This window comes from Nicotiana tabacum, chromosome 8, assembly GCF_000715075.1.
Source record: "Nicotiana tabacum cultivar K326 chromosome 8, ASM71507v2, whole genome shotgun sequence".
Lineage (NCBI taxonomy): Eukaryota > Viridiplantae > Streptophyta > Magnoliopsida > Solanales > Solanaceae > Nicotiana > Nicotiana tabacum.
The window spans coordinates 38,393,884-38,412,800 of NC_134087.1; the positions used below are offsets into that span (position 1 = coordinate 38,393,884).

The window sequence follows — 18,917 nt, forward strand, 5'->3', positions numbered from 1 at the left end:
AATCATACCCCTTCCCCCGAACAAAACAAAAGATAAAAAAGGAGGAATGTGTGTGCCACAATAGAAGATAGAACTGCGTGTCTAGAACAAAATCTCAAAACAAAAGAAAATTAATATAATGGAGAAAAACGTGGAATATATAGTAAGAAGAAAAAGGATATGCATTAAAGAATCATGAAACAAATTTGATGTGTTTGTGCTAAGCAAGCAGCAGCAGCCAGCAGGGAAAGAGAAATGGCGGTCATCCAAAAATCAGTAGAATCCGTGGAATCAAAACGAAAATTCATGGTACCATGTCCACTCATTAGTGCCCCACTCCAAAAGACAAAATGAACAACTAGCACACAGTTCACGGTAGAAGCGTCCACTTTAAGATCATTAAAAGAAATTCATAGGCAACAAAATCATAAAAGCTAAACTGCATGGGAAAATGTCCGTTCAGTGTCCGGTACAGGTTTACATTCTCTGTACAGGGAATCCTATTGTATATCAATTGAAAACTGAGTGATACAGTTTTCTCCTAAGCACAATGAAAATCTATAAATAGGAATGACCAGAAATGCCAAGTGCAAATAACAAGGTATACCCTACAAATAGTTATGGCTCAACATGGCAAGTTCACCTGGTTTAGTACAGGATGGACACTTCAACAAGGACATCACATAGTCCCATCCACTCGGATATGGTATGGTGGCCCGCGACAAAATATGGACTCGTCGCATGATTTAGCTCTTGCTCTGGCTCGCAGCATTTCATTAGCATCATCGATCACAGCAGCAGCTAATAGTGTGTACTCACCAGGAACCAGGAAATACAAGGAGAACGAATGTCTATATTCCTTCAGTGGAGGTACCTCCATGGTGACACCACTGAGAACACCTAAAAGTGATCAAGAAACCATACACATCAGATCAAGAGTGATATAGGTCTCCATTTGCACATCATGTGTATAGTTGCTCTCTTAATTTTTGTAGAGTGAAGGCAGCAGTCATAAACAAAACAAAAAAAAAACAAGGCAGATAAGGAAAACTTTCCTCATTGATGGGACTACTCCAAAATAATTACAGAAGTTACTAAAATAGCACTATATTTGTAATAAAAGCTCATAACTAGGTACTTGGTGAATGTTGAAATGCTACACATGCAGAAACAAAATTACAATGCTAGTTCAACTTAAATAAGAACATGAAAAAGGGAGAGAAGTAATGTTTTAGAATAACACCTGCCCATAACACTGTCGCTTTATCACCTTCGACGCAGTTCTCCCCAGCTATATCTCTGCATGTGATGCTCAGACTGACTTTAATCATTTCCTTGGTATTATTGCGTACCAGCACTTCTACCGGTGTCATGTCATGAGCTCTTAATGAACCTTTACGTGTACCCTGAATATCAGATTCTTCATCCAAATTAAGTTCAGCAAAATCTTGTAAAGTATTTTTGCCACACCTAAACCCAAAGGTCAATGGATCTGGTAGTAGTACATCCATCATGGATGATTGTAGGGCAGCCTGTATTGCATCTTTTATGTTTAGTTCTCCTGAATTGTTTCGGCCGGATTGCCACCTGACTTTGATTCTAGAGATTAAATTCTTGATGGAAGCATTAAGTTCAGCTTTGCTACTTTTCTCCGAGAAGCTCGATCTTCTACTAATGGTCCCATTCATTTGGGACTCCTTAACCAGGAAAGAACCATCAAGAACAGGTAACTTAAAATGTTCTAATGGTATTAACACCCTGGCAGTGTAATCTCTGTCAATCCTAGTTTTAGGATAATCATATTCAGGATTCTCCTCATCATTAAAATCCTCCATATTAACAGACACACCAATCTCAAAGACAACATCAGTTGGATTGGATAACTCCAGCTCGAGGAAGCGCAGGCCCCAACTTCCTCTGTAAGGATCAATTTTCATGAACCTATCAGTACGAGGGGATTCTTCGGTGGAACTGGTTTCCACTTGAATTTTTGAATGATTCTCCCCCACATGAGCAGGGATCTCCATAGATAACAAACGAGCCTTCACAAGAGATAAACCCTGCAAAACACATATATTCAGGGGAACGACTAAGCGCCTACCAGGAGGAACAGATCCATTTGTTGATGCATCTCCAGAATAAGCAAGTGGACCTGTTAAGAGAAGCAGATCAGTCAGTATAGAAAGATTTTCATGAAACCCAACTCCAAATACCAGTTCTACACTTTCATTATTCTACATGGTCTCCTAGCATTGTGCAGAAATATTTTCCGTTTACCCATAGAGTAATTTCTGTTTTATGTTCCCAATTTTACGACCCCATATTTGATTTGGTCCCTAACATTTGATCTCTCTCAATTGTATCCTACAGGAATATGATCCCTCTTATGTTGGTGCAGAAGATCACTCCCAGTCCGACCCTTTCACATTGCAAAAGTGGCTATCCACAAAATAAAAAGAATAGTGAAAAGGGACCACACATAATGGTGCGGAAAGCAACACAAAAAAGAGGGGCTCCAAGAGAATGCAGGGACTTCCCCGTCTGGTTGCACTGACATATGTTCATATCATAAATCCAGGATGCAGCATCCAAGTTTGACAATAGTGCTTCATTTTCCTAGTCTATCGCATACCTTGGAACAATTAGAAGTTGAATGCTTACCTGCATAGTGGATCAGCAGCACAGGGCTGCTTCCGTCCTTGAGTTGCCTCCCAGTGCTTCCAGATATGTTCTTGCCAGGTGCAGCATCCAGATCCGAAAGTCCAAGCTGCCAAGCCTTTAAGGTGACAGGTATTCTCACTTCAGCACCGGGCTTCAAAGGAAGGGAAGACTTCAAGATTTCATAAGCAATTGACTGGATTGAGTCTTGATTTTTTCCAGATAATGAGATGTGGGCTTGCTCAATTGGAACCGTGCCGGCATTGGCCAAACTTATCTGCACTTCACGAATCTCGCCTTCATATAAAATTATAGCACCATCACTACCCACAACACGTGATATAAACAATGGCAAAGGTGGAACCACTGAAATATTTGGAACCGTAACATTTTTCAACTTTGGTGACCCACAACAGCGGAAAGGATCAGACAGCACAAGTCCTTGAGCCGCTCCCACGAGAAGATTATCCACATCCTTAAAATAATGTTCAGTGATAACACCAAAACAATGAACAATACATCCCGGAATTTTCAGTGAACCTACTTCAGTAGGAATTCCAGCTAATGCAATCACTTTGGAAGAATTAGGAGGCAGACTAACACTGATGGGAAAAGCATCAAAATTCCCTGAATGCACAGATAGATATATACTATCCACCTTCAAATCAAAGCCACAAGGATTTGCCAACTCCACTAACACTTGCACTGCTTCACCTACAACCCATATAAGCTCCTGCTTACTGCTTTGATTCGCCTCCCCTTTGCTGAAAGGTGTATAAATAAAAGGTCCTGAAGGAGCAGCCCCTGCCCACCAATCATCTCTCCCATGATTACGTTTTACTATGTCCTGTTGGGAGGAATGAAGTGGAAAAGAATGCAACCTGGGAGAATTTATAAAGAGGAAAGGATAATTAGGCTTCTCAATCAAAATTGATCTGAAAATAAGGTCATAGATTGCAGACACCATAGAGTTCAGAACAGTACCAGTACGCGGAAAAATTAATCCAAACTGCAAAATAATAATTTAAAATAATATCAGATAATATTTACTGCTTTACGAGGAGACTAATGAAAAAGTTTCAAACAATTATTCGCAAGTGTTCCACCATTGGTAATACGGTAATAGTAGAGTGAGATAAAGGAATAGTTTTATGATCAAAAAGGTTATATTTATGGCACATTACAATTTTTCTGATTTTTATGAGCTTATCAGTAAATTACACTCCTAGTTATATGCTGAAGAAATGGTTAATACAGGGATTGGCCTTAAAACAGGCAATTTGAGCATCTTACAAGCCTGAGCTAGTTAGCAGTGTGTAACAATAGACCCTGAAGTAACACCAGCATTGTCAATGTACTTCTGATTGAACTTAGAACAAGTATCTATCTCCAAATTTTATGTACAGATGCATGTTTTCTTGTATTAAAAACCGAAAAGAATAAGGAGTGGAGGACACCAAAGGCAACTACCATATAACTAGAACTTTCTGAAATTGCTAGCTCCGTTCATTTACTCCACCTATTCCTCCTTTGATCATCTCATACAAAATAAAAGATGGTATAAGAAGAACAGAATACTTTTAGTATCTAGTGAAGTGCAACATAAGCAACCCAGGACTAGAATAACCAAATAGGAGACTGGGAAACCAATCATATCAAAAGATAGCCTTTATAGTTCATTTCATCCTTTTCTTCATCAGAGATACTAAAATGGTCACAAATGACAAACCTAAGTCTGACAATACCAAGATAAAGCTAGACATATTTCTGGGAATTTCTTCACCAAAAAGCCGTCCTCAACATAAACATGAAATCACAACTCAGCTGATATCCCGGCTCCTATTTTCTGTTGATATATCTCATTTCAGTTCCTAGTCTCCACTTATAGTCACCAGGAGTAAGAAATAGCTGCTATGGATAATTAGGTTAACTACTCTGCCCTGATAGTCTGCCTTTCAAACTTCCTCTCACTCCGCTTGGGCACAGGAAGAGTCCACCGCTAGCATATAACTTAAGTCATTCATCAGCTGCTGGTTGTCTTAGCACATTCAAGTAAGTGAAACGATCTCTTTAATGATTCACATCATTATTTTTTTTTTGGATTTACAATTCAAATAATTTTCTTTCATGTCACCCTGAGACAGTATCAACTTTACATAAGTATAGCATTAATACAACAACAAAATGCCTCAATCCCAAACAAATTTGTTTAGCTATATGAATCCTCACTGACCATATTCTCCATTAAATTCATCTCAGGCCAACATTTATAATATCAATCCAGCTATCTAAACAAAATGGAATGTTTTCTTGATACCAAAAATATAAAGAAGAATTTACTTAAATAGCCGTTCATCCAACCGCTTAAACTAAAAATAGTCAGCGGATGTATAATATATGTATTTTTCTTGTATAAAATGCATATAACTGTGTATAATCAGTGTGTAATCTAAGTATACCGGCTATAAAAAGAAAACAGTAAATCCAACCAGCTATTTATATAAAGATCCTAAATAATGAATCAAATTAAAGCCTTCTTTTAACACGTTAGAGACATGACTTCAAAGAAAATTCTATAAGAAATGCTTGTTCTTTTGCAACGTAATATTACACCAGAAAGGTAAATGCAAAATGATATGAAGATTAGCCACAATCCAATGATATATCCTACAAGGAGCCCAAGCTTCCCCACCTGGCACAGGACAACCTGTCCCTTAGAATGGCAATATCACCATAATCTTCCAGCCCCAGGTAAAAACGATAGAATGAACTTTTAAGATGTGACATCTTATATCTATGAAATATGAAGCGCAAAACAAGGTGATTTACATGGTTTTCCATGTAATATTTGCATTTCCAGAAAGGTAAATGCAAAATGATATGAAGATTAGCCACAATCCAATGATATATCCTACAAGGAGCCCAAGCTTCCCCACCTGGCACAGGACAACCTGTCCCTTAGAATGGCAATATCACCATAATCTTCCAGCCCCAGGTAAAAACGATAGAATGAACTTTTAAGATGTGACATCTTATATCTATGAAATATGAAGCGCAAAACAAGGTGATTTACATGGTTTTCCATGTAAATATTTGTAACTACACAGTTCAATGTACTAACCGGCAAATAGAGTGTTAGAGCATAAGATACCATCTCCGTATATCCCTTCCCCAATAAATGAGAAAAAGAAGATTGGCCAGCTTTGAGGGAAGATGCGAGTAAAGAACATATGAGCTGAAATATTTGCTTGTTTATAAGAGGACTATTCTAAACACTCAAGAATATTAGAATCTCCATCACATCAGAAGCTTAATTAAATTTCACAAGCAATACCTTATAAAAGGTAAGGCCGGATCAGCACAGCGAGTTCCTGAAGGAAGTCTCTCTGATGCATTTGAAAGAGCACTTGCAAGACCATTTTGCCCAGCAGGTGTAATAAGAGGATAATAGGACCTAAGAAGACGTGCTGCTGCACTCCATGCAGTAAGAGGATCTCCACCACGAACAGCTGATAGAAGTATTTCCCTCAGCACAACCATTTGAATGCTACTCCATTGAGATTCGAAAAGTGAGACTATCCAATTGTGATGCGCTTTTCCACCATCCGCATGATTTTGTCCATTTTCCTTCATAAATAATGTAAAGAAGTAGAGAACAAAAGTTGAGTCTTTAATAGACACCGGCATGAGTTAAAAGAGACCATGATGGATACACCTCGTGACACATTCACCTTGCATGTGTTTTGACTCAAAAATCAAATGTAATATTCATCAGTAAACATACTTTGGCGCAATATATTGCAGTTCTAGTGAATTAAATCTAACCAGACGAGTATTCAACGGCTTTCATTAGCTTTTTCTTTCTATTCGTCTGACCTATTAGCTCCTACTGATGAATGAAATATATCAGTTTCTTTTTATCATTCCCTTCACCAAGATTATTAAATAACTGCAAGTGGTGACAGACCTATATTCAGTCTTCAGTTCATCATTAGAGACGCAAATTTCATAAGCCTGAGGAGACAGTTCATTGGAAAAGTTATGAAGACTCTGTATGACCATTTATATCTGATGTATGTGGAAAAAAAACAGTTATCAAACCACACAGTAGAAAGATTTTTGCTTCTTTAAAAACAGTACAAAGGAGGTGTAGTTTTTGACCCCCCCCCCCCCAACCAACAACCCCTCCCTTCCCCCTTAGATGACCTCAGGGGCAGGGCTATAGGGTGCCACTCAAAATGAAGCCTGTATTTAATCTGTTCGCTATCATGAAGAACATTATGGATTTTTGAGTCACCTGATAAAGAGCATGATCAGTGGAGGCTCTACTTTGAACACGATAAGCTTTTGTAGTCATTGCCAGTACTTGCATTGAACTGATTGCAGCCAATCGATTCTCTTGTTGCAAGTATAGCTGAGCCACCTGCCTTGAGAAAAAAGCAGCCTTTCGATGATAACCAAGAGTCCCAAAGAGGCGAGCTATTTCAATGTATAATATCAATCTGTCACTAGCATCAATCAATGATTTTGCTCCATCAGCTGCTGCTGTCAACAAATCAACCACTTCTTTAGCCAGCTCCTTCCTGCCAAACAAATAAGAATAAATAACGAGGAAAGTAAACTTCAAAAACTGCTCAAGAAGGAGGAGATCACAGAACTAATCCTACATCTAAGTAATATTACACCACAATCTTCCAGATTTCTCCAATAGTTTGATATGGACTGAAGAAAAGATCCGCATTTTGAAAAATCGTGGTATTATTAACTTCTCTTGTCTGAACTACAGCGGATAAACAAAAGATAAATTGAAGGCATTATTGAACAGATGAAGCTACTTGTATGTTGCAGATTTTAGATACTGATATTCATGCAACCAAGTTACCATCAATTTGAACCTTTTTTATAAAAGCAATTGATCTGAATACAGATACACAGCTTTACTATTTCTCATTTTCTACTCAAACCACAACTTTTGAAGAGCATATTTGTGTAGCCTGAATGCAATAAGTAGCGTAGATTAACCAGATAAAACAGCGTGCTAGATGAAAACTAAACATACTGCTTGCTAAAAGTGGGACTTTGTTTTTTTTTTATCCACTGTTCGTCAACCTTATCTTCTGCACTGCACCCCACCCCAACCCAGCTTTTGGGGGGGAGTATGGTCATACTGTCATAGTCCGTAGCCAAGTAAATCATAAGTAACACCATGTTTAATTAAATCCCACAAATTATTCAGCCCATGACCAAATATATACAGCAAAGAGTCCAGCAGAGCTAGTGATATGAATTGCAATCGAGCTATCAAGCAAAACTAATTGCGACATTTTCGCTTGAATGGAGTCAACTGATATCTGACCGATTTCCCATTTTCTATGACTAGTGCTAATGCTCGAAAAAGCTACTGATGATTGTTTGGGCGAACATGTTCTTTTTTTGTGTGTGTAATTTCAATTTTGTGTTATATCTTACAATTTAATTCATAATTTACAAAATGGGCATTAAGAAACAGAAATTAATCTCAATTTAACATATATGTACGCCAGAAAGGAAACCAACAAATAGAACACATCAAGTTTTACAGTCTAGCTACATTTCATTAATAAACTGGTTTTTATCAGAAAGGAACATAAATAAAGCGGTATTGAAAAAGTTCATTCTGGAATTATATTTTGTCTTTACCAAGAGTACCTGCAGAGGTATCGTGCTAATTTGAGAGTCGCCTCGAGCTCGAAACTTAGAGGAGAAACTCTACACCAAAAACAATAGTAATTATTATATATGCTGAATTAGATAATAAACAGAGATTTTGATTAAGTAATATCGTACATGCAGTAGGTAAATCATCTAGTTTATACCGCAAAGAAAATATGAGAAATTAGATCCATTTTGAACACACACTAAAATGAGGATGATCTCAGCCAGCAGTCCACAACTGAGCCATATGGAGAAATGGCTCGGCAATGGTTCTATGTTGTATCTGAACAATTTAAATGGTTAAACAGTTCAGATATAGTATGAAGATCCATATCACTACTCTTATGTCATGCTAAGTGTTTGTTATCGACAAAAAGGCTCTCAATTCAAGTTTTTCTCCAATATCGCAAGGTGAAACATCCCCTCACATCCTCTGGATAATGCTTGTGCTTTGACCCACAGAGACACAATTTTCCTCACATATTCAGTCATGAAAGTTTACTGGAATTGGTCTCCAACTATTGGTTCGTTCTACTGACCTGCCAAAGTTCTTCAACATGCAAACTTAAGTTAGGTTTCACAAATACTTGTGCTGCATCATAGAGTTCTAAACTTTTGAACACGTGACTAAGTTGTTCCATGAAGCTCAACAACTTCTACAGATTTAATCTGTTAAATTTTTGAAAAAAGGATGCCTGGGCACTAACTCATTTTGTGAACAAAACAATATGAGACACTTTTGAAATAACTGCCCCACCAAAAATAAGCAACTTAGCCTTTTTACTTTACTATCCGAGGACTTGCAGGTTCCTAACATAATGATTAAAACATATTCATATTCCAGGAATCCTGGATTAAGAACTATTAAAATTAAGATGGAAATGTAATTATAAGTCCATTTTTATTCTCTCTCGGGCATAGCAAAAGACCAGACGTGTACCAATGGGAGATAGTACTTTTCCCCCTCAAACTCTTATGCACAAATCAACAAGAAAAAGAAGCTAAATCCAACTTGTTAAGTAGTTAGTCATGTACAGTGTCCCACATGGGAAGTAGATACCTATTATCATGTAATCATTGTATATAAATAGGGCGTTGTACAACACTTTAGATAATCAATAATATTCTCTCGTGCTTTCTCACATGGTATCAGAGCAATCGTGAGAGATTTATCGATGTGCATAAATTCCAGCGACACCGGGAAGAGAAATCAGTCAACCGGAAGTCTTTTTCCGGCAAACACAAGTCTGCTGCAGTAAAAAAGCCACTTTTCATCAGTGCTGTACAAAAACCAACACCACCACGAAGTAGATCGGCCTCTAGCGACCAACCCATAAAAATATCTCCGTCAAAAGACCCTCCAAGCGCTCCCACGCGCCGCCGGAAGAAATTTTTCCGGCAAAGTTCCGACGTCACGCGCCGCGCGTGGGCCCCTTTCCGGTCACTTTTTGGAAAAATTTCTTTGAGACGGATTGTTCGCAAGGGAATTCCGAGCCTACCCATCCAGGTTACACCAAATTCCGACTACTTTTATGTTTTTCCAACGTGAACAGTGATTTCAAAAGGGTTTCTGATTTTTCCGACGTGAAAATTATAATGTCATTCGTATCAGAAGCCTTTGACTCACAATCCGTTAGATCCAATCCATTGAATCCAATCCAGATGGTTTCTTTATTAGATTATATTGAGTTCCTTCATTACAAAGCATGTAAACAGACATCTTCAGAGATAGCTTCCGTTGTTCAAACAAGTAGTAGCGTGACTTGTGTCTCCCAATTTTCAACCTCCGAGTCTTGGGTCATTGATTCAGGTGCATCGGATCATATTTCTAGTAACAAATCTCTTTTCACTACTATTTTGTATTCTCAATCTCTTCCAACAGTCACAATCGCCAATGGGTCTCAAACCATGGCAACTGCAATAGGTCAAGCAAGCCCACTTCCTTCCTTACCTTTAGATTCAGTTCTTTATGTTTTATTTCTTGATGACCTTGTTTTTATACAGGAACGCAATACGGGGCGGATCATTGGTAACGGGCATGAATCAAATGGACTTTATTACCTTATCCTTGCTAAATTACATGGACTCACATCTTGTCTTCCTTTAACAACTTGTCATGTTACGGATTCACCAGATTTATTACATAAACGGTTGGGACATCCCAGTTTGTCAAAACTTCAGAAAATGGTACCTGGTTTATCTCGCTTGTCCACTCTAGTGTGTGAGTCATGTCAGCTTGGCAAGCATATCAGCTCCCATTTCCCTCGCCGTCTTGATAATCGAGCAAAGTCACATTTTACTTGTTTGGGGTCCTAGTCGGGTCAGTTCTATCTTGGGGATTCTGCTACTTTGTCAGTTTCATAAAAGACTATTTCAGGTGCACTTGGATATTTTTGATGAAAAATTGATCCGAGTTGTTTTCTATTTTCCAGACCTTCCATGCTGAAATTCAAAATCAATTTGGGGTTTCTATCCGGACATTTTGTAGTGATAATGCCTTAGAGTATTTGTCTTCCCCATTTAAGCAGTTTATGAACTCTCATAGGATTATTCATCAAACATCTTGTTCGTACACACCTCAACAAAATGGGGTAGCTAAAAGAAAGAATAGACACCTTATTGAAATTGCTCGTACTTTGCTCATACAATCTCATGTTCCATTGCGTTTTTGGGGGGATGCAGTTCTTACATCTTGTTATCTTATTAATTGTATGTCATCTTCAGCTATCCAGAATCAAGTTCCATTTTTTGTCCTGTTTCCCCACTTACCTTTGTTCTCTCTTCCACCCGTGTCTTTGGAAGCACGTGTTTTGTTCATAACCTTACTCCAGGAAAAGATAAGTTAGCTCCTCGTGCTCTTAAGTGTGTATTTCTGGGTTACTCGAGAAAGAAAAAAGGGTATCGATGATATCCTCCTGACCTCCAGCGGTACCTTATGTCCGCTGGTGTTACCTTCTTTGAAACCCAATCATGTTTCACAGGTCCAGGTAATCACTTAGATATTTCTGAGGTGCTACCAATTTCATCTTTTGGAGATTCAGTCACCATCTCCCCTTCATTTTCCTCTACAACTCCAGTTCCACCACCTATAGCTTCAGTTCCACCATTTATAGCTTCAATTCCACCACCCATAGCTCCAGTTCCACCACCTAGTCCAGTTCAACCTTCTGCAGCTCCACCACTCTTGACTTATCATCGTTGTCCACGTCCAACATCAGGCCTTGATGATTCACGTCCTGCATCAGGTTTTGCACCTACTGCGGACTTGTCTCCTCTTAGTCAACCAATTGCACTCCGCGAAGGTGTACGATCCACACTTAATCCTAATCCTCATTAGGTTGGTTTAAGTTATCATCGTTTGTCATCACCTCATTATACTTTTATATCATTTTCGTCCACTGTTTCTATCCTTAAGTCAACAGGTAAGGCACTATCTCATCCAGGATGGTGGCAGGCTATGATTGACGAGATGTCTGTTTTACATGCGAGTGGCACTTGGGAGCTTGTTCCTCTTCCTTCAGGTAAGTCTACTGTTGGTTGTCGTTAGGTTTATGCAGTCAAAGTCGGCCCGGATGACCAGGTTGATCGGCTTAAGGCTCGTCTTGTTGCAAAAGGATATACTCAGATTTTGGGCTTGATTATAGTGACACTTTCTCTCTCGTGGCTAAAGTAGCATATGTTCGTCTCTTTTTGACCATGGTTGTTGTACGCCATTGGCCTCTTTATCAGCTAGACATTAAGAATGTTTTTCTCCACGGTGATCTTGAGGAAGAAGTTTATATGGAGTAACCACCTGGTTTTGTTGCTCATGGGGCGTCTAGTGGTCTTGTATGCTGATTGCGCAGCTTACTATATGGTATGAAACAGTCCCCTCAAGCTTGGTTTGGTAAGTTCAGCACAGTTATCCAGGAGTTTGGCATGACGCGTAGTGAAGCTGATCACTCTGTGTTTTATCAGCATGACGCGTAGTGAAGCTGATCACTCTGTGTTTTATCAGCATTCTGCTCCTAATCGGTGTATTTATCTAGTGGTTTATGTTGATGATATCGTTATTACTAGCAATGATCAGGATGGTATTAGTAATCTGAAGCAACATCTCTTTCAGCACTTCCAGACTAAGGATCTGGGTATATTGAAGTATTTTTTAGGTATTGAGGTCGCTCGATCTAGCTCAGGTATTGTTCTTTCACATCGTAAGTATGCCTTAGACATTCTTGAGGAGGCTGGAATGATGTGTTGCAGACTGGTTGACACTCTTATGGATCCAAATGCTAAGCTTCTTCCAAGACAGGGGGAGCCTCTTAGATATCCTACGAGATATAGGAGGTTGGTTGGCAAATTGAATTACCTCACAGTGACTAGATCTGACATTTCTTTTCCGGTGAGTGTTGTAAGTCGGTTTATGGATTCTCCCTGTGATAGTCACTGGGATGCAGTTGTTTGCATTCTTCAGTATATAAAGTCAGCTCCAGGCGAAGGATTACTATTCGAGGATCGAGGCAACAAGCAGATTGTTGGGTAAGATTGTTGGGTACACAGATGCTGATTGGGCAAAATCATCACCTTCTGATAAACGTTCTACGTTTGGATATTGTGTTCTAGTAGGAGGTAATTTGGTCTTTTGGAAGAGCAAGAAACAGACTGTAGTTGCCCGATCTAGCGCCGAAGCCGAATATCGGGCCATGTCTATGGCAACGTGCTAGTTTGGGTCAAGGAGTTGAAGTTCGGAGAAATCAGCAAGATGGAACTGGTATGTGATAATCAAGCTACTCTTCATATTGCGTCAAATCCGGTGTTTCATGAGAGGACTAAACACATTGAAATCGATTATCACTTTGTCAAAGAAAAGATACTCTCGGGAGATATTGTTACAAAGTTTGTGAAGTCAAATGATCAGCTAGCAAATATTTTCACTAAGTCTCTTATTGGTTCTCATATTGGTTACATCTGTAACAAGCTCGGCACATATGATTTATATGCACCGGCTTGAGGGGGAGTGTTAAGTAGTTAATCATGTATAGTGTCCCACATTGCAAAGTAGATACCTACTATCATGTAATCACTGTATATAAACTGGGCGTTGTACAACATTTTAGATAATCAATAATATTTTCTCTCGTGCTTTCTCACAAAACTTATATGCCCAATGATTATTACTAAATTCGTGATAAATGTGCTTATGTAACTACAGCTACAGTAAAGACTAAAGACTGAAAGACAGACATATACCTTTGAGCATTATCTTGAATAAATGACTTTCTGTAATGCAAAATCACACTATTGTAACGGTATTTGACCTCATCGTCTAGAACTTGATCCCTCTGGCCCATTTGATCTATCTAATCATCAGAATAATAACCAATTATATTCAACCAAGGAGATAAAGGTAAAAACTTGTGACTTAAGAATGAACAAACAGTTGAGAAGAAATTGCCAAAATGGCAACATAAGATACATACACCAACTCTGTAATAAGTACTAACATTCTTGTGGTTTTAATATCCGCAACATTTACTCCTTTTACACCATAAGTTAGCAATTTTCATTTTTAGTTCAAGTTTTATGTGCCTGTCTATTTTACACCATGGTAATAGTAGCATCATTAGATTGTCTACAGTAAACACAAAACAGGTCTGAAGACATAAACCTTGGAACAATTTTAGCATCCCATGCATTTACCAGCCTCAAAGTTTACCTCTTCCTTTCTTAGTCCTTAGCAACCATGTTTCCAGTATCATTTTATAGCTGTGCTCCACCACCCCAAAAAATCCAAAATAAAACAAACACATAAAGGTCTACGTCCATCCATTTTTATTTTAGTTTTTTTAAAAGGTAAATATTTTTATTAATAATGAAAAAATCTCCTGTATACAAGCAGTATACTGAAAAGTAGAAAATCTACAGAGATCTAAATCCATCCATAAACCACATGCACACGCTGAAATGCCTTCAGTTCTGAACTAGTGTATGTTTGCAACACTTATCAGGAGCTATATGCAGGTAACAAAGTCGATAAACCTAACTGATTGCCATTTCAATTACAATGCATGGTTGAATGCAGAACCTATTTAGTATTAATTTGACGTAAGGAATAAAACACTGTTCGAATGCACAGCATACTCCCCGCTTAATGGTGTCCTCTCAAATTCATACAACAAATTTTTGTGTCCCTTTCTTAGACAGTAGTTTATGGACAGCACTGAAACATAGTTGTAGCTTTGTCGTTGTTTTCTTAGACAGTATTCGTTAGTTCATCTCTGTAGCTAAAAAGGCACTTGTGGTCACTAGAAGCAAATACAATTTGAGAACGACTAAAAGGTTTCATAACACAAAATGTAAAACGAAAAAGCAATAAGAATTACAAAAGATTACTTGCATGGCATCATTGATAGCAACTTATAAAGTCCAACGCACTTAAGCACAGTGATGATAAAATAAATCAACAATTGTATATGTGATTACAGATGTCAAATATGGTCTTCAACTCCTACCATTATCAAATATATGGTTTCCAACTCCAAAATGCAGTTTAGCATGTACAGCTTATATTAAATGATTGTCGAGCAATGACTTCTCTCGGCTACTTAAGAAAAAATCTTATAAGATGCACGGCCATCAACGAAAGTCTGTTCAAACTTACCAACAATGCACAAACACTGCCTTCCATTGCCCCAGCATACCAAAAGAAGTCCCCAGTCAATCGAGCAAGTTCCAATGAAGTTGAATAATGGGCATTAGCATCAACAGGTGATCCTGCCAAGAGACAGTAATCGCCAATAGTTTTTTGTGCACGGCCCAATCTTCGTTTCTTAGCCTTGATGACCTGTAAGGTTCTCAAATGCAGATCGAGAAATTAATAATTTAAATGGTAATGAAAGCCTACCACATCCGGAAACTAAACCAGATAAGTATAGAAATAAATCCTCAAAACACCTAAAATATGAACCTCCTCTGAGCTAAGACTGGCTTGAGAATCTAAAGGTGTCTTCAAAATAGTTCCACCAGACTCTGCTTGAAGAACTGATTTCTCAAATTCCATCAACAATGAGGCAGCAATATCTTGCATCATAGTTTGCAAATGGAATTCCTGAGTTTGCCGATCAGCAGGGGGAAACAAAATTAAGTTGCTCCCTTTGAAGCTTTCATCCTCTAGCTGCACAAAAAATGCAATTTAGGCATGTCAAGTCGTGCACGAGGGTCTATTGGAAAAAACCTTTCTACCTCCACAAGGTAGGGGTCAGGTCTGCATACACATTACCCTCCCCAGACCCCACTATGTGGGATTACACTGGGTATGTTGTTGTTGTTGTTAAGTCGTGCACAAAAGGAACAAACTTGAAAACAAGGACACACCAAAAAAGGTACCAAGAGAAGAATCTAGACTATCAGCATTTAAATATTCAAAAAGAAAACAATGCAAGAATTCATTTATTTGTGGCTTTCAAAAACCTAGCTTTCAAAAGAGTGTACAGACACAGCCACATATATATTTTCTTATACGTTCGTTTTTGCCAGGAAGCTTTTTAGTTTTGCTAGACATTTGTATGTTAGAGTATAGATAAGTGTGAGATTTAGAAGAACATCTATTTTCAAAAATCCTTAAATTGTCTTAAAAGATATTTTCTGAATACAATGAGCCCAATAGAGCGGAAAGTAAATAGAGCATTCATATTGCTTACCCCAGTTAGTTCGGGATAGTGGAGCAGTTGACTGATTGATTGATTGATTCTTGTAGGATAACGAAGAGGCTTGTCATATAGTACGCATCGAAGGAACTTCTATTTCTTTTTTCTTTTCTCTTTTTCAGTACAAAGAGTAGAACAATGAAGTATCTGTAGTCTTCTGCGCAAAGGAGTAGATGGCTTGCTAGCGTATGATCCTCAAAGTACTAAAGCAGTAATCATTGTTAACTCGCTAAAATTTTCTGTAAGTTGATTTCATTACTATGACAAATTGTAAAGGTCGCGGATATATCATTTCCATATCTATCAATCAATCAATCAGCTATGCATCAATCCCAAAAAAAATGAGTTGAAGTTGATTAATCCTCTATATGACTATATCCACTCCGCTCTATTCAGGTCATCAGGTCCAATCTCTACCAATAATAAAACATTTCCAACTATAAACTATAAAACAAAGAAAAAAACAGAGTTAGAACCTAAGAACAACTAGGGCAAAACACAAAGCAGCGCCGGACAACTGAATACAAATAATTCATATAACTTCAGGCATATTTGATCAAATTGAAAAAGAAGAGAGCAGCAAAGTATCTAAAGTTTGCTGCACAATTGGAGTAAATATCTTGCTAGATAAGTATAAATATATCCGAGTTTAACTTTTTTATAAGCTGATTATATGCTAGATTCTACTGTGTTATCAACTAATCAAATATCAAACAGTTTCTACAAATCAAAGAAGACAAAGAGAATTAGAACCTGAGAATCTCCAGGGCAAAAAGCGAAGCAACGCTGAACGACTGAAGAAGAGTAACTCTTACAGGCAGTGACAAACTGATCCATGACAGAATGTAGATCAGGGGAAGAAGGACAGTGACAAATGCCTATAACAGCGAAGATCTTCCGGTTCGATTGGAAGTCTTCCCAAGGACTAGGCGGTGAACCGCCGACCATGAATTTGAACCGGAGGCTACCGGAATCCCAAGGTTGATGAGCGAATGGAGATTTTTGATGTTCTGTGTAGAATGAACTGATAGAAGATAATGATACTGTGTAGTGACGGACTAGCATAGAAGTGTAGTCGCGGAATAAGGGGATTGTAATCGATCCGATTGGTAGAACTGCTACTCGGATCATACAGCTTGTTTCGATGCTCACGTCGGGTTCCATTTCGGATTGCCGGAAAATGATCGCCGGAGAAGGGGGAAATGGAGGAAGTGTAGATGAGCTGCTCCGGCGAAGCGGTTGTAGATCAGAATTTAAGCATATAACGATTTATTTGAGAATTTTTTCCCAAAATGTGTACTTTTGACTGACACCATGCGAGGTACAAGTTGATTTAGAATTAAAGTTACTCCTCTATTTCATATTATAAGTTGTTTGGCACGAAATTTAAGAAAAAAGAATACAATATTTTTAAAATTTATGATCTTAAAAGCTTAAGAGATAAAAAATTTATGGGGTCATGACACTTGTGTGACTATAAAAGCTTCTCATTAAGGTAAATGGGTAAAATAAAAAAGTTTAAAGTTGAATTATTTCCAAATTTAAAAATGTGTTATTTTATTTTGGAACAGACTAAAAAGCAAAGTAGCTCATTTAATATGAAACGGAGGTAATATTTGATGAGGGTTTTTTTTTTTGGGGTAAATGTTATTTCATGAATTACACGTCTAGCAGCGAGGAAATTTAAATATTATTCACAATTGAAAAGGAAAATAGTAAACTTTTCCAATACCAATTGATTTGATATTTTTGTGACTTTGCTTATCAATAGTAAACTTAAATTTTCCGAATTGATGGACTATATTAATTTTAGATACCTAAAAATTACTCAAAATCTTGTATATGTTACATTTTTTATCGTATCAAAATGACTCACAAATAATTTAAAGTATTAAAGTACAATTTTTTGAATATCAAGAAAGGAAAGTAACAGTTGAAAAAAAAAAGGAAAGTGACAAACATTTTTTCATAAAGGGAGTATTATTTTTTTCAGAATAGTTTGAATAATTTTTTAGTAAATTGCTTAAAATTCAATTGCTTTGGAAATAACCTGATTTTATATAGTATATGTTTTGAGTTCGGACCCACTGCACATAAAATAAAGTGAGAATGATATGGCTTCAAGTTGTCATAATCGATACCAATGTTATGTATTCTTACAGCTCGTTTGGACGGTGGTTACTCGTTGTATTGTATCGTATTGTTACCTTAAAAACAATATTTGTTTTGATTGTTATTTAAATTTTATTGTATCGTATCGTTAAATATGTCGTTACATAACGACAAAATGTATCACTTTATGTAACGACCGATTTAGTGTGGCCGCGTCGTTACCTTGCCTTTTTCTCTCAATTTCACCTTTTATTATTATTAAATAATTTTATTTTATCATTTATCCTACTTTTTTATATAATAATTTTTACCTTGTATTATAATTTTCTGTATAATATTATAAGTTTATTCTTCATATTGCTGGTGCGTGATATCATGAAATGATAGCAAACAACACAATCTATCCAAATATTGTATTTATCAAACGATATAGTATAATACAATACAGTACAATACGATACATTATGAAACGATAAGTAACAACCATCCAAACAAGCTGTTAATTTGCCACAAAAGTAGTTTTGGTTTTCCATAGTCTATCAAAGTATAATTCAACAAATCATGCTTATTTATGTTATAGCTGCAGCACTTAGAGGGTGTTTGGCTAAGCTTATAAGCTGGTCAAACTAGCTTATAAGCACTTTTAGGCTTATGTATGCATTTGGTAAAGTTAAAAGTGCTTATAAGTCAAGTGCTTAAAAGTCAAAAATAAGCCAAAAGTCATAAGCTAGTCACCCCCAACTTATGAATTTTTAGCTTATAAACACTTTAAGTTTGACTAAAAATTTT

The 18,917-nt window shown here is 37.4% G+C and overlaps 1 protein-coding gene across 3 annotated transcripts; it reads right to left on the minus strand.

The window, feature by feature from the left end:
• Positions 1-378: 378 nt before the first annotated feature.
• On the minus strand, positions 379-17,351 carry LOC107827634 (trafficking protein particle complex II-specific subunit 120 homolog). Of its 3 annotated transcripts, none has more exons than XM_016654806.2 (10): positions 16,770-17,351; positions 15,278-15,484; positions 14,972-15,154; positions 13,561-13,670; positions 8,317-8,385; positions 6,935-7,220; positions 5,972-6,264; positions 2,641-3,518; positions 1,223-2,131; positions 379-879 (listed from the first exon to the last, which is right to left on the minus strand). In XM_016654806.2, exons 1-10 carry the CDS (start codon positions 17,178-17,180, stop codon positions 659-661), a joined length of 3,567 nt encoding a protein of 1,188 aa, XP_016510292.2. In that variant the 5' UTR covers positions 17,181-17,351; the 3' UTR covers positions 379-658. The 3 variants fall into 3 exon arrangements, with proteins under 3 accessions (XP_016510292.2, XP_016510293.2, XP_075075297.1); XM_016654807.2 differs by having other exon boundaries at positions 8,326-8,385; positions 16,770-17,321; XM_075219196.1 differs by lacking the exon at positions 16,770-17,351 and adding an exon at positions 16,011-16,148.
• Positions 17,352-18,917: the final 1,566 nt, after the last annotated feature.